The sequence below is a fragment of the Schistocerca gregaria genome, chromosome 1, assembly GCF_023897955.1.
Source record: "Schistocerca gregaria isolate iqSchGreg1 chromosome 1, iqSchGreg1.2, whole genome shotgun sequence".
Classification (NCBI taxonomy): Eukaryota; Metazoa; Arthropoda; class Insecta; order Orthoptera; family Acrididae; genus Schistocerca; species Schistocerca gregaria.
In genome coordinates, this window is record NC_064920.1 from 801,186,548 (window position 1) to 801,203,553 (window position 17,006).

The 17,006-nt window shown below is 41.0% G+C and overlaps 1 protein-coding gene across 1 annotated transcript in view; it reads right to left on the reverse strand.

Annotated features, from left to right (window-relative positions):
- LOC126274703 (transmembrane protein 132E) overlaps nucleotides 1–12,161 on the reverse strand; it is a 370,693-nt gene extending 358,532 nt beyond the window's left edge. The window contains exons 1-2 of the mRNA XM_049977139.1: nucleotides 12,109–12,161; nucleotides 11,964–12,022 (exon numbers count right to left, since the gene is read on the reverse strand). Of these exons, the coding sequence (XP_049833096.1) occupies nucleotides 11,964–12,022; nucleotides 12,109–12,161 (112 nt within the window). The remainder of the gene's footprint in view (nucleotides 1–11,963; nucleotides 12,023–12,108) is intronic.
- Between the last annotated feature and the right edge of the window lie 4,845 nt (nucleotides 12,162–17,006).

Below are 17,006 nucleotides of genomic sequence, written 5' to 3' on the forward strand. Positions count from 1 at the left end.
CAGTAAATATCAGCGATGCTGTGGCTCTTCGCCAAAACGAACCCTATCATTGAGTTTCTTTTGGTTGAACACCAGAGGTCTCTGCTTGGAACGCACCTCCATGTGTAGAATGATATGTATAGAGCTGAAACCTATCGAAACTTCGTAAAATTATAGGGGCTGAAGCAGGAATATCCCATGATGTCCCACAGTAAATTTCGCATTTTTCAATCGATACTGGCCGAGGAAAAAATGTATTGCATTACTTATTGAACACCCGTAGTATATACAAGAACAGACACAGAACGACACAAAGTGTAGTGTATCTCGTACCACCGCCCAATACGGGTGGCACCCGATATACAGTTTCGCCGTTTGCTGCTCAACGAGTCTGGATAACACCGAGGCTACATCATAAAAGAGCTTTATAAAAACAACAGTAGTATGCAAAAAGCACAGAGCGAATTAGAGATCGTTTCCAGGCAGGTTTGATTCCATCAAAACACACGATAAAAATGCGTATTAGCGACTAAGGACTAGATAAGCTTTGAAAAACAAGCGATCAACTCCAGATACAAATTCATGTCATCCGCTGCATATCGTCCTTCACGAGTTTGTCTCAACAAAACGCAGAATTTCCAGGTAGCAAGGAAGCAGGTCATTTATATTTCTGACTTTCACAGCTACAAAGACAGGTACTGCAACAAGTGAAATAAAGAAAGAACTTTTGCATATCGTCCTGCCAACAAATGAAGACAAACAAAACGACAAGCGAATTTCTGGACAGTCTGTGAATGTCTGGCAGGACACTTTTTTTTTTTAATTACGTCAACAAATACACTCTTACTACGAAGGCAGTAAAACGAACACATTCTTTCAACGCCCTAAATATAATTTCACGATTGTACAACAGATCATAAAACTTTTCGAAAATTAAGACGTGACTGTAATGTGACATGGAATTTTTACGTCCAAATTTTATAACTTCCGTTGCACCTTCTTTAACGAATTCTGTTTGCCTTTATTCAATACTATTTTCATTCCTTATTCAAAATGCACAATTTTCCGCTTTTCAGACAAAATTGTTTGAAAAATATTGTCAAATATCGGGATATCATTGAGTATAGCTTACAGCAAGGTCATTCCTGATGATGAAACCATGAGTAAAAAGAACTTGTATCGAGGAAAAGTTATGTGCGATGGTGCGACATCGCGCTCTCTTAGTGTGGGTAACCATATCATCTAATTCCCTGGCCTTAAAGGTTACTAGATTTCTCCTCTTGCAGCATGTTGCGGTACAAAAGATGTAACCTCAATGGCAGATTTGATGAATTCATTGTGTATTTACATGCCATCGACACTAGGCAAAACTGTAATCGTTTAACTTTGGTTAATCAAGCAATGTTGCATTTGTTCTAGTTTTAATGTTCCAAAACTTTGTGTTTTTTCCGCTACTGCTGTATTGGTATCTTACGCCTTTTAAATATCCTCTAATGTCTACTACCGTGCATATTGTATCTCTTCTTGGAATGTTTTTCTTCCATTAATTATTGTTTAAAAACCGCTAAAAGACTTCATGGTTCACCTCCAAGAGCTGATAATAAATATGTCTTTATTATAACAGTACCAATCCCCATTCTTCATCAGTAAGTAGCAATAAAAGTAGTAAAATACAGAGGGTTTCAGAAATAAGTACAGAATTTTTGTGGGATTATAGGTTGGATATAGGGTATCATTTTAATCATATGAACATATTTACGACTGTAGGCGATCTCAAAAAGTCATCGGTCCGCGTGGTGGTGCGACAACCGGCGGTACGTATTCATAAGTTTGGATGTCTAGTGTCATTTGTTTTCATTGGTACCCGCGCCCTGACGAGGAATCTCTCTACTAGTTACTTTTGTCCCCATTCGGTGGTGTGTACTCGAAGTGAGTTGTCGCTTATGTACTTCGCTTCCACGTCAACGTAATTCGTAATCAAGTATTGTACCAAAGATAAGGGAGTGTGTTATGGAACAATGGTATGCACTTGCAAATGTAAAAAGATTGTTTGCTCTGTGTTGTCATGAGTAGGTTAAGGAACGTTTCACGTTGAATGAACTCACAGACATGCAACTGGCCTTTGGTGCTGCAAGAACTATGGAGGGAGCACGGCGTGCGCACGCAGAACGTTATCCAAACAGACGAATACGAAATCAGAGAACATTTGCAGCTGTTGATCGTCGTCTCCGTAAAAGAGGGACGTCAGAGGGAGATTTTCACGCTCTACATCGGCACGGAGTGTACGCCATTCTGGTTTCGAGGAATGCGTACAACAAATATTCGATAGCACTCCTTCAGATAGCGTACGCTTCGCATCTCATGCTTTAAATGCTAGTTTTAGCAGTGTTTCTAGAACTCTGCGTGATTATCATCGTCGTTCCTATAAGTTGTGTGAGGTACAGGACCTTCTATCCACTTATTTTCCAATTCGGAACAACTTTGCCATGTGGGTTTTCCAGGAGAGAATAGTAAGTCCCGACTTCGCAATCATTGTTCTGTAGATTGATGAATCGACTTTCAGCCGCAAAGGAATGCGCAGGAGTCGCAGCTCCCATGTAAGGATAGGCAAAAATCCTCGAGGTACGGCAATCCATCATTTTCAGCAACGATTTTCAGTTAATATTCGGGCTAGAATTATTCATAACCAAGTAGTGCGGCCTTAAATTCTTCCACACTAACTGATCGCGTTTATCGCATTTTTCTCGAGCACTTACATCCCGGTCTTCTCGAAGATGTGTCGCTTCAAAACAGAAGACGAATGTTCTTCCAGCAGGATGGGGCATCTTCCCAATTCACAAATCGATTGAGAAGGTTCTTGGATAGACAATAACCTGGACGCTGGAATGGAGCTGTTCACTGGCCTGCAAGATCCACAGATCTCACACCACTTTACTTTTATCTCTGGAGCCACGTGCAGGCTCTTGTTTATCAAGCACCCGTAAACACTGTGGAATACCTAGTAGCTCGAAATACTGTTGTTGCAGGAGACGTCCGAGATCAGACCAATGAAACGTTACCCAATGTCCACCGTTCCTTTCTTCGACGGCTTGAGTTATTCCATCAAGTCAGTGGCTCACACTTCGGGTATTTACTGCAGTAATCACAATGTACGGCAATGTTTCCTCCAGTCAAAACGAAAGCGTTTTGCAGTTGTCTAGCGCACTAGCTATGAGTCACAGACCTTATGTTCGTTATGATTGCCTATACCCACCCTATCATCCCACAAAAATTCTTTACTTATCTCTGAAACATCCGGTATATTACTAATTGACAGCAGTGACTTATGACGGATTTTATGCTATTATATGTTACAGTTTTTGTATCACCATGTAAGCTGTTAGTAAATGTCTTATAATACCCGATGATGAATCGACAGCTGAAAGCGGTTGTCATAAAGAGATATTCACCAGTATTTTTTAAATACGGTTTGTGGGCACCACCATCACAAAACATAAAAGTCAATTAGGCTGGACAGCGGAAAAGTGAACTGGTCGGAATCTATCCCAACCAGACACAGGAAAAGAATAATGAAGTAACGACAAACAAAATTGACTTATGACGGATTTTATGCTATTATATGTTACAGTTTTTGTATCACCATGTAAGCTGTTAGTTAATGTCTTATAATACCCGATGATGAATCGACAGCTGAAAGCGGTTGTCATAAAGAGATATTCACCAGTATTTTTTAAATACGGTTTGTGGGCACCACCATCACAAAACATAAAAGTCAATTAGGCTGGACAGCGGAAAAGTGAACTGGTCGGAATCTATCCCAACCAGACACAGGAAAAGAATAATGAAGTAACGACAAACAAAATTTGTGTTGTTTATGAAGAATAGTGTCAGAAGCCGACTGGGTTTTCCAACTAATAACCATCAGGCATTTCTCTGGGTCTTCTGAGCAATGATGGATATCTCTAAAATCAGCCTAGAATGTGACCCATTCGTCGATTAAAGCTGAAAAATGGCAGATGAAATACACTCTGAGTGGCAGGCTAGAGCTTTTCTTCCACAGTCAGCTTCACGTATTTCAGAATGCTTGTAAAATAAAAATGAATGGTTATACTTCAAGAAAGCAACTAAGAAATGACAGAAGACAGAAAAAACTGACGAAAAGTTATACTCTTGGCAAACTACGGATTTATCTTGCCTGTCCATATTACAGACTATTTGCAATGTGCCCGTCAACAGCGAAACTGAACCGAAAGAATCGACTGAATTGAAAGTAAGCAATAGTACATTATATTTTTTATATGGACTGTATTAATTAATCCACAGCACACAACATGCAACGTATAAATAAAATTTAGTTAAATACAACCATGTAAAATACATTTTCTAACACTTCTTCATATCACTATCTATAAGCTGATTTCATCTGTGGAGTCCATTTCCTTCTACGTAGTCTATCAGATAACGTTAAACAGCTACACGATATATACGGCCATCAGGCTTACTAATAGTTTGATGTAGCATCCTACATTTATTTCTCTCTTTTGTCATACATTTCATTTTTCATTAAGTCTCACACCTAGCTCCCATAAACTTCCGAGCTATATTTTAAATGGAACATTTCTCACTATGTCTAATTTGTCTCTTCTGCTGCCATCTCTACTGCCAAATTAGTTGTTCCTAAAGATCACAGACCACGGACTTTTTCTATTATGGATTTAAATAGACATATTGCTTCACCTGTTCTGTTTAATATCTTTTCATTTTGTTACATCCACGTACATTGCATATTTGATGTCCACCCATTTTCATTTGGCCATCTGTTCATGTGCCACTCGATGCACTGCATAGTTCGATATGCACACTTCTAGAACATATTTTTATACAAAAAGATATTATGTATCAGTGCCTCCTTTCAGCTATTCTTTGGTTCTGATTATTATACATGAAAATTATGTCACTTTTTGTCATTACATTTTCCTGTATCTAATGTTTTCTGAGTTCCATTTCGTTGTTCTATATCATTTTTCTGAGACTTTTATTTATCCTTTTTTGATCAGAAGCGGCAGATACTTCTTGCAGGTTCGTATTAGGTATTTTTTACTTCAACCAAAACGAAAGAGTTGACGTGCCAATATTAAAATGACGCTCTGATCGCAGTTTCAAAAATTTGTTTTCATTTGATATTTCTGCTACCTCAGCTTTTCCTTTACCTCCAGTACCGATTCTCTGGTATGTTAAATAAACAGGAATGGTGATACACTACTACAACCCCGCCTAACACTAGTTTTATGAAATTTTGGGATTTGATTTTTCTATAAGCGCTCAACATATTTTAAGGTGGCCGCTCTGATATCACTTTTTCCGTTCCATCAGTGTTAGTTTTTCGATGGACCAGATATAGAGAAAAATAAGTATCCAACCAATAAATTCGAGACTGCCAGGGAAACAGAACGAGATATATTTCTTACGTTACGAGGTTTGGGTCATCATATGTCGAATGAGAAACGTGTCAATGCTATTATTATAAGCACTGAGCACAAAGAAAAACTCTGTTTATAGCAGTATGCATGCTCAGGTATATAGATTACAGCTCGATCTCACTAATGACACACAATGCATCGTAGTGAAACTCTGTGCTCGATTTCAAAGTAGGATTTTGCTTTTACAGAGTAAAAAATTAGATATTCCACGGAAACATTCATTGTTTTCAACGTGCTAACATTTAACAATTGCGATATCCTCTTAAAAGAAGCTAGATTCAGAAAAGGGAGTAATGCAGACAGAAATTTTCTGCTAGACACAACGTAAATGTGTCGGTAGTGGGTCTTTTATTCGATATCTGAGCAAGTACGAATAAATTAAGTCCTGCCGATAACGCAGTGAAGTTGGTGAAGAAGCAGAAATCGTGCAGAGAAGACCGTTTTGTTCGGAATTTATGCGGGTATAAGGAACCCAGTAAGCCAATATCGTGGATGTGAACAAGCCGAGGACCAGAACTTCCATCTTAATGCAGTCTCTCCCACATATTTTTCACTAATGATCAAAGTCTGTTGTAATAGCGACGCTCACAAAAGATTCTCTAAGCGCTGTGCTCTTCCAGGTCACGTTATAGGCCAGAACTCTTGGCAGAGGGGAGAGAGGGCGTGGGAGGAAGGGGGACGGCTGTATAGACTATACTCTTCCTCCGTAACGCCGCGAACAAAGCAAGAAATTTATAGCTCCCTTCGTACGGAGCAGCAATAAATTATACCGCACAGTTTTACAGGCTTAACTTAACCTGACTGTTCATTATGACAGTTAGGACTTTCGTAATGAAAACTGACTATTTCAGAACTAGAATGAGCAGCTCATTTTCGGCTTGAGATGTTCCTGCTCACTTCTGCAGTAATTTTCTTTTGTCAAATACTACGATGATGTATCTCCGTGTCATTATTTAAAGGAAATTCAGTTATAAGCAGCAAAAGAATATGTGGTGTGAATGGTTACCTCCTATTTTACTCAAATGGTGTTCAGTCAAACAGCGTCTCTAGAAATTACGTCATTGCAACAGCTTTAGTCATTACTGTGGCTCCATTATGGAAGGGGCCACAAGGTATGCAGTAAAATGGCGACATTTGTCGGTCGTATCAGAGTAACCTGAAGAACGTCCACACAGCAGTGTGAGACCTAATCCAGCAGAACATTCCTGCTGCGAAAAGGGCAGTGTGTAGGGACACATGCTATTCGTGTCTTATATTAATGGTCTAGGACACATACTAATAGCAATCTCAGACTTCTAGCAGATGATGTGATCTATGAGGTGTGGCTATGAACTAACAGTACTTAAGTGGTGAAACATTTTATTTAAGAAACCTACATATTTAGTTATTGTCACCCCCAATACATTCTCCTCCTCTATACACACAGCGCTCCATGCCAATTTTCCACTGATGGAAACAGCGCTGGAAGTCTTCCTCTGTGATATCCTATATGACACGTCCCACTTCTTTTTTCACTGCTTCAACGAACAGAAATTTTGTTCCTTTTAATGCAGATTTGACCTGGTGCTAGGTCAGGTGAATAAGGTGATTTGTCTAACACTATGATGCTGTATTTCGCTAGAAACCTTTTAACTAACAATGCGATATGAGCCGGAGATTTTATTTTTTTGAGGGAAACCCATTACTTGTTCCGCCACATTTAGGGTCTTTTTTTTCTTGTTACCTTAGGAGTTGAGCAAGAGCGTCAAGGTAGTAACGTTGATTAATAATCTGACCTTCAGGAACTCATTAAAAATGCACAGTTCCATGGATATTGAAAAAAATATCACCATCGCTTTACATCTTGATTTGCTCATTCGAACTTTTATCGTTGTCGGTGAAGTTGCGTCCTTCCATTGCATAGACTGGCGTTTAACTTCTGGATCATAAATGAGAAATCAAGATTCGTCACATGTTATCACTCTTTCCAAAAAATTAGGATAATTTTAGTGGCATTAAAAGTGTCATTACAAACATTTTCACGATGTGCTTTTTTTCTTGTTTTTCGATCGTGAGCATTTTCGGCATCAGTTTCGCGTAAAATTTGCGTTACTCGTTCTCTGTCAATACCTACAGTTTAAGCAGTCGATCGAATACTCAACCAACGATCATATAGAATCAGATCACCTACTTTTTGCACATTTCCATCCATTTTTGACGTTAAAGAGCGTTCCTGGTGTGAGTCATCCTCATCGTCTTCTTGGCCATCTTGGAAAAGCTTGAAACACTCAAAAACTCTCTTACGTGATAAACAGTCTCCGCCACATATTTCTTTTAGCAAAAAATTGGTTTCAGTTGCAGTTGTTTCAAGTTTCACGTGAAATTTCACGACAATTCATTGTCTGTTATTGCACATTATTTTTTCGTCAAAACAAAATAACTCTTGCACAAACGAACGCCAGGCCGCACTGATTTGTCTAAAGAATCAAAGTTGCCGCATTTGGTTGAGAAGGGTTCAAGCTTCACTGTTATTGGTCGATCATCTTTGGCGCATGCATACTTAATCTGTGACTGTATTATCCCTATTATTTTACAGACACACCTCATGTAACTGAAGTGCTAGCTGAAGAATATGTACAAATGCCAGATCAGATTATGATTATATTTGAAATAAGTGCAACGATCAATAACATGATTTAAATATTCAGAAATGTAAAACTGAGAACGTCACAAATCCCCTGAATGCAAAAATATGCGAAGACATGAAATGGAAACATCATGTACGCTCAGTAGTAGGTAAAGCTGTTGCAGACTTCAGTTCTTTCATAGGGCACTGGGAAAAATCGGTCACTCTACAAAAGAGATTGCTTATAAAAACATGTTTGCGACACATTCTACAAAATTTAGCAAGTGTATAGAACGTATGCCATATAAACTAAGAGGGGACACTGAACGGATACAGAGAACGGCAGCACGAACAATCACAGTTTGAGATGTCCCGAAATATACCGAAGTATCTTCAGGGAAATTGAAGCATAGTCTCGTTAACAAAGTCACACATTATAGTGTTTGACAAACTCGTTATCGACGAGAGTTTAAACCACATACTTTTTAACTTCATTTCCAGTAGATCTGATTAAAACAGTAGTATCCTGTTAATTTGCTAATTCTGCATTATCATTTTCCACTCATTCAAACTTCCTGTGAAATACAGAATTTTGAAAGCTTCACATGTTGGAAACAAGTCACGTATTTAAATTCAAAATCTGTAACTGACAATTGCGTGTTGAAGAGAGCATTTCTCTCCTTCAAAAGAAATAAAATTATGTCATCTCAAACTTTTCACTTTCCTAAAGGCACCAGGTGCAATATTTACTTGTTCTTATATAGGTGTACCGAAACAGGAGGCAAGGAGATAATACGAATTTTAACTATTAGAAACACATCTCATTAAGTTAGAAAACTGTGACAGCTCTAATCATTATGCAGCGAAAAAAAGAAGCACAGTAATGCTACGCACAAAATCCTATTATTAGGATTCTTAGAAATATCGTTTTTTGTTATATTTTCTCATCATCAGTATTCCAATGAACAAATCACACACTGATCGTCCTCAGTATTTGTTGTATATTTTCTAATCGTTCTCTTCCCCTACAATTTTTGTGTCTTGTGGTTTCCTCTGGAACCTTGCATGTTATTTCCTGATGCACTATCATCCCACACCTTCTTCTTGTCATTGTCTTCCATATATTCCTTTCCTCCCCGACTCTGCGGGAAACCTCCTTCCCTTGTGTTGTTGGTCCAGTAGCCAACAGTAACAACATCTCAGACGCTTCACAATTCTGTTCTCTTTCTGGTTTCCCATACTCCATGATTCATTACCTTCCAATATTGTGCACCAGACGTACAGTGTTAGAAATTTATTCCCCGAGTGTTATCAGCAGGAAATTTTAATACAGTTTCTGAACCTTTCTTTTAGTTCCTTTAATCTCTCTTGGATATATAGACTGAACGGTACAGGAGAAGTACTTTATTCCTGCCTTATACTTTTTTTTAAATTAAAGCATTTCTCTTTAGGTGTTGCATGCTTATCGTCCCCTAGTGGTTCTTGTGCGAATTTTATACCTCCCCGCTTCTCAGCAGCTTTATCTCTCTGTGGAATAATAGCATGTTGCACTATTTTACGCTATCTAATAGTTTTTGTATACCAAAGGAAAAGTCTTGATTTTTTTCTTGAAGTCTTGTCCCCATTATCAAGCACAGCCTCAGAAGTGCGTCTCCGCTGCCTTTATCTTTACATACGCCAAAATGATTCCATCTAATAGATTCTCAATTTTGTTTTCTGTACTTTTATGTACTATTCTTGACACCAGTTTGATGCAAGCTTATTGCGCGAGAGTTCTCGTAGTTACCTGCCATCTCTGTCTTCTGGATGGTGTGAATGAAATTATTCCTAAACTCCGATGATACAGTATGTCCATTATCTCACAAATTACAACCACTAACTGGGACTAGCCTTAGCTGCCACTTTCCACAATTACTTAGACAGTCTGATACAATGTTATCGAGCCCTTCTAGTCGGTTGATTATAAGTCTTCAAAAACTTTGTCATACTCTGACTGGTAAGTGCGTGAGAGTGCCTGTTAAATAAAAAGAATGGTGAAAAAGAGTAAAATCGATCGTTTTTGCAGTTGCTGTTCTGAACTTGATTCGCATCCAACAAAATTCTACTAGGTGTACCTGCATTTCCCCAATGGTAAGCAATTTGCCTTTATCAATCCAGCCGAAGGAGTTACTCTGAATTAAAGATATCCTACGTGCAATTCGTTTTTCAGATTCCCTCGTGCACTACGACCAAACTATTGGCGAAAAAAAATATTAATTGGTTCTTCAAGAGTAAAACTTTTTTTTTCTGTCCTTAAGTTGCCTACGTTTATAGCATTAGTAGACTTAGAGAGAAAGGTTTTGACAATGTATACTGCAACACTCTCTTTGAAATTCTGAAGGTGCCAGGGGCCAAATACAGGGAGCGAAAGGCTATTTAGAAATTGTACAGAAACGAAATGGCAATTAGAACAGTCGAGGGGCATGAACGGGAAGCAGTGGTCGAGAAGGGACTGAACCTTGTAGCCTATCCCCGAATTTGCTTAATCCGTACATTGAGCCAGCAATAAAGAAAATCAAAGAAAAATTAGAAGCAGGAATTAAAGTTAAGGGAGAATAAATAAAACCCTCGAGGTTTGCCTGTGACATTGTGATTCTGCCAGAGACAGCAAAGAACTTGGAATAAAAGGTGAACGGAATGGTGAGGGTCTTGAAAGTACGATATAAGATGAACAGTGACAACAGCAAAACAAGGATAATGGAATGTAGATGGATTACTCGGATGATGCTGGCGGAATTAGGGTAGAAAACGAGACACTTAAAGTTGTAGACGAATTTTGCTGTATGGGCAGCAAAATAACTGATGACGTCCAAATTAGAGAGGATATAAAATGTAGAATGACAATGGCAAGAAAAGCGTTGTTGAGGAAGGGAAATTTGTTAACATCAACTATGGATTTAAGTGTTAGAGAGTCGTCTCTGAAGTTATTTGCCTGAAGTGTAGCTCAAATGGCTCTGAGCACAATGCGACTCAACTTCTGATGTCATTAGTCCCTTAGAACTTAGAACTAGTTAAACTTAACTAACCTGAGGACATCACACACATCCATGCCCGAGGCAGGATTCGAACCTGCGACCGTAGCGGTCTCGCGGTTCCAGACTGCAGTGCCTAGAACCGCACGGCCACTTCGGCCAGCCTGAAGTGTAGCCACGTATATATGTGAAACTTTGACAATAAACATTTTGAAGAACATAGTTATTATTACAGGAAACAGCGATCTATAATTGTTGTAAATAAACTGGAAGCAGTCTTGGTGGAATATTTGAATGTGGTGACAAGTTTCGATCTTATTATAAGACCATCTTCAGACATACAGTGTACAATATTCCTTTCAAACGTATAAAAGACGAATTCGTATATTGATAAAACAGTAAATAACGCTGATATACCATAGATGTCTGCCGGAGGCGGTGGCGCATGGCAAGCCTCTTGCTTGTGGCTGGTGGTGTACTGCAACGTGAAGGACTCTAGGTGCTAATTAAATACTTGAAGCTCCGCCCACCGTCTCCAGCATAACGTCATGGACAGCTAATCACGTAAGTAGAGGAAGATATCGGTTGATAGGACACATTCTGAGAGATCAAGAAATCGCCAATTTAGTATCGCAAGGACGGGTTGGAGGTAAAAGCGTAGAGGGAGACCAAGAGATGAATACAGTAAGCAGACTAAGAAGGATGTTGGTTGCACTAGTTATTCGGGGATGAAGAAGCTTGCACAAAATAGAGAAGCATGGAGAGCTACATCAAACCAGTCTCAGGACTGAAGACCACAACAACAACAACAAATTGCCTATATAATAATAATTATGGCAGTGGAAAGTTGACAGTGGTTTTTTCGTAACGTTCATTAAGGGAGGTTACCAACATCGTCGTTAAGCTCTGCCTGCTGCCGCGGTCGTCTTGTAGTGTCCACAGTTCTGCTTTACGGCCTCTCGGTGGGGATGTCTTACTCGCAGGCTCCCCCGGAGCTGCTGGAGGTTTACGGCGCGGCCCCGCCATTAATTGCAGCCTTTGTCTGGCGATGCGGTGCAGGTAGGGGCTGCCGAAGCGCCACTTCATTACGTGGGTGGGGCGGCGGAAGCTCTGGACGCGCTGCCGGCGACCCTGGACAGCCAGACAACCCCTGCTGGGCGCTACCGCTCCCTGCCGCGACCAGCAGACAATGCGCACAGCCGGCCACTGCACTATATCACTATATATTGGACTTCATTTATAAGACACGTACTGCACTTTGTTTGTGTGTGAATAGTCGCACAGTACTTTGTAAATCATCCACCGAAAGTATTCACCGTGATAAAATACCAACAGCTTCCTCAGTAAAGTAACCATGAACAAGTGAACAATCTCACCGGACAAAATATCAATCAAGACATGGAGGAGTTGATGACATTGGTTGTCAGTGGGCACTGATTTAAGTGAAACTGTTGCAGAATCGGGATTCGAACCCAGGTCTCCCGCTTACTAGGCAGATGCTCTGACCAGTAAGCCATCTCAACACAGTGGTCATTGCAACTGCACGGACTATCGTAGCATTTCTCCCGTCAGACCCAAACTCTCATCCATACTCCACTAATGTAGTGTCCCCTGCCCATTAACGTCACTGCTCGCAGCATTTCGCCGAAACACGTAAGAGTTCGAGTCTGGTGTGCATTCGCACTGAAGAAATCACTGGCCGTCTCGCCCTAATTTGATTTGATTAAAGCGACGACGGCCAATAATCTCTTCAGTGCGAATGCACACCAGGCTCGAACTCTTACGGGAGTCGACGAAAAGCTGCGAGCAGTGAGGTTAACGGGCAGGGGATGCTACATTAGTAATGTGTGGATAAGGTGAGAATTTGGGTCCCACGGGATTCGTGCTTGGATAGCCCGTTCAGTTGCAACGACCTTTGTGTCTGGCTGGCTCAGTGGTCAGATGATCTGCCTATTAACCAGGAAACACGGGTACGAATCTCGGTCCAGCACAAATTTTCAACTTTCCCCATTCATGTCAATCAATGCCCGCTCGCAGCCAGTCTGTGGAAGTTCTTTGTGTCTTAAATCATCTGTTCTTTTGGATTGCACTTCTGAAAGTACACTGATCACTCTGGGCCACTGTTGACTTGGAACTGATGCTAAGGTGGCATGTAACTCTCTACCGTCACTTATACCACGGCTGTGAGGTGGTGTGTGTGTGTGTGTGTGTGTGTGTGTGTGTGTGTGTGTGTGTGTGTGTGTGTGTGGTATACGGTTGTATTTTATTTATTTATTTTTTCATTGGGCACGAAAGATCACACAGCCACAGTGGAAAAATGAAAGGCATTCGATGCATAAAAATAAGCTCTCAATGTAAAACAAAAACACGAAAAGACGAACACCAAACAGCCAGCAGTAGTTACTACAGTGCCAAGTTAACATTAGTGCAACTTTCGCAATAGAACAATGATAAAAGTGTGAAGTACAAACATAAAAGTTCGTTATATAAATTAATAAACACAATTTTCGACCCAAGATTTGAACCGGGCCAGTTCCAGAGAAGAATGACATCCGCAGAACTTATAATTAAAGGCTGGACAACGGAGTCGTTTACAAAGATAAGTTCTTAATGCGAAATGAAAACAAAGACAGATGTCCCAGTTTTCGAAACTGGCTGCGTCCATGGGAGGACAAGATCCACGCAACTTGTAGGTCAAAGCTGGATACCGACGTCTTTCAAACAGTTCGCGAGCATCGAAACGGTGAAGTAAAGTGCACTTGTATGAAGGGAATAGCCTCTCACAACCGCTTTTTTTGTAAAAGACCGTCTGTGTGGCCGTTTACTTGGTACACGCCAATACGGCATGGTTCAGACACTCCATCGACGTGGTGTCCTGAGCACAGCGTCCAGAAGCGATGATTTTCAACCATTATAGGTGGGGGTAACACACTTGTCCCAGCCTGATGTTGATGAGAGAGGACACATGGTGCGTACTAAGTTTCACGGCCACGGCTTTTTTTGGGGGGTGGGGGGGTGGGGAGGGGGGGTCCAAGGAATAATCATCATAGATTATTTGGAAAAAAGGCAGATTCATAACGGGACCATATTATGCTTCACTGTTGCATCCTTCGGAAGTTGGGTTGCCTGAAAAAAGACAAGGTTGGCTTGCAAAAAGTTATATAAATTGCACAACCCACGCAACAGCGATTAAAAGGAGAAAGCGCACGATTTGGACTTTGAATTGATTCCTCATCCATTACATTCACCAGACAGCCGTAAGTGACTTCTTGCTGTTCCCAAACTCGAAACTTTGGCTTGCTGAGAAGAAATTTTCATTAAACGGGGAAGTGACAGTTTCAGTCAAAGAGTATTTAGCAGAGTTCGATGGAACCTACTATTACAATGGGACGAAAAAGATGGAAGATCTCTGGAGCAAATATATGTCCCTCAAAGGAGACTGTGTCGAAAAGTAAAGTGAGTTGTTTCCGAAACGAACGTTTTTTCTTGCTTTTTTAATCAGACTTTTCAAAACACTCTAGTACAATGGTCTAAACAACACACAAACCGGACAGTAGCTGACTGGAGGAATGTAGTGTTGTTCAACAAGTCGCTATGTTCCCTCTTTTCATATCGTGCAAAAAGGTTCAAATGGCTCTGAGCAGTATGGGGCTTAACATCTGAGGTCATCAGTCCCCTCGAACTTATAACTACTTAAACCTAACCAACCTAAGGACATCACACACATCGATGCCCGAGGCAGAATTCAAACCTGCGACCGTAGCGGTCGTGCGGTTCCAGACTGAAGGGCCTAGAACCGCTCTGCCACAGCGGCTTGCCCATATGATACAAGATGTCGAGTGTACAAACAACCGGATAAGGCGTTTAACCCGCAGTGTGTGGAAGGTACAGTTCACGCTGGACGCGGTACTGTGACCCTTTGGGAATGTTTTCGTTCCGCGACTGGGGACCACTCATTCAGTTTACAATTAATATGTACCATGATGTTTATTTCAGCATCTCGCTAATCAAGTGCTGCCCTCTCCTCTGAAGCTTCATGATGCCTTCAAACACGAGGGACGTTCAATAAGTAATGCAACATTTTTCTTTTCTCCGCCAATTTTGGTTGAAAAAATGCGAAATAAGCTGTGGGCCGTCGTGGAATATTTATGCTTCAACCCCTATATTTTCATGAAGTTTCGATAGGCGCCGGTCGGAGTGGCCGTGCGGTTCTAGGCGCTGCAGTCTGTAGCCGAGCGACCGCTACGGTCGCAGGTTCGAATCCTGCCTCAGGCATGGATGTGTGTGATGTCCTTAGGTTAGTTAGGTTTAATTAGTTTTAAGTCTAGGGGACTGATGACCTCAGAAGTTAAGTTCCATAGTGTTCAGATCCATTTGAACCATTTTTTTCGATAGGCGTCGGCGCTATACACAGTGGCATCAGTAACGGTGGTACGTTCCAAGCAGAAAGCTGTCATTGAGCTTCTTTTGGCGAAAAAAACAGAGCATCGCTGCGATTCATAGGCGCTTGGAGAATGTCTACGGAGCCCTGGCAGTGAACAAATGCACAGTGAGTCGTTGGGCGAGGCGTCTGTCATCATCGCAACAATGTCTCACAAACCTGTCCGTTCTCCAGGGTGCCAGCCGCCCGCACACAGCTGTGACTCCTGTAGTGTTGGAACGTGCAGACACTACATTTGAGGGAATATCCTTCTCCACGACAATACAAGGCCTCACACAGATCAGAGCAGCCGAGAAGATCTCACAAATTTTGACTGCACTGTTCCTCCTCACCCACCTTACAGCCCGGATCTCGCAATTTCCGTTTTGCGTCTGTTTGTCCCAATGAAGGATGCATTCCGTGGGAAGCAATGCGTGGATGATGTGGTGGTTACTGATGCAGCAAGACACTGGCTCCGACATCGACCAGTGGAGTGGTACCATGTGGACATAGAGGCCCTCCCAGTAAGGTGGCGTAAAGTCGTCACATTGGACAGAGATTATGTTGAAAAGTAGGGCTTTGTAGCCAAAAGAGAAGGGAACAATATGGTGTTTTAGAATCCTGAATGAAACCGACTTGCTTTCAGGAAAAAATGTACTGCATTCCTTATTGAAGTCACTCGTACGGCAATTGCCGTGTTCACACACTTCGACGCATACATTTAAGGTCTGATACTCAGGCACCCTACCGTAATTTGAAAGCCCAGCTAAAAAACCGAATGTTAATCCCTTAAAAAACACATCTCGCAGTAGTTTGAACGGTGGGTGAAACGTAGTATTCAACGTCCCCCAGTTTGGCAGCATTACAGGACCATGAAAGGTTTCAGCTGGCGATGGCGTACCTGACGAAACTTATTGACTGTCTTCCTCACTGAATTGAGGAGTGTGCGAAGGTCGGAGGCAGTGCTCCTCGCCATCATCTCTCCCAGGCGTGACAATTTTTTGTCCACTGTGGCTACAAGGCACAAAGAATTGATTATGTCCAAATTCCAGTTCACTTTCGTGTGTAACAAGTAACAAGTGTTGGTAATCGCACTCCAATACTATCTTCACCATTATATCAACGACTGTTAATTATTTTGTTAATGGGTTGTAAATAAGTTTTTTATTGTTTTCTGTTTAGAATTGACCATTACTTCAAAAACTGACCTTGTACGAGTAGGACTCGCGCCCTGAAGGTTCCGTCCGAACAAAGTTACGTATGTGGACAAGTTTCCCATCCCAGAAGTCGAGAATCTCTTCGATTTTTTCCCATTATCGCCACTGATACTGTCAAGAAAACAGCCCCGAGAATGTTTAGTTTCTAGTTCGAAGTAGGACAAAGGAAATATTTTTTCTTCTGATATAACTAAAAAATAACAATTTTTTATTTTATTTTACTTGCACTTGCATTGTGAAACCTTGCTTCTTGCCAAATTTCATGATTCTAAGTTAATGGGAAGTACCCTATAG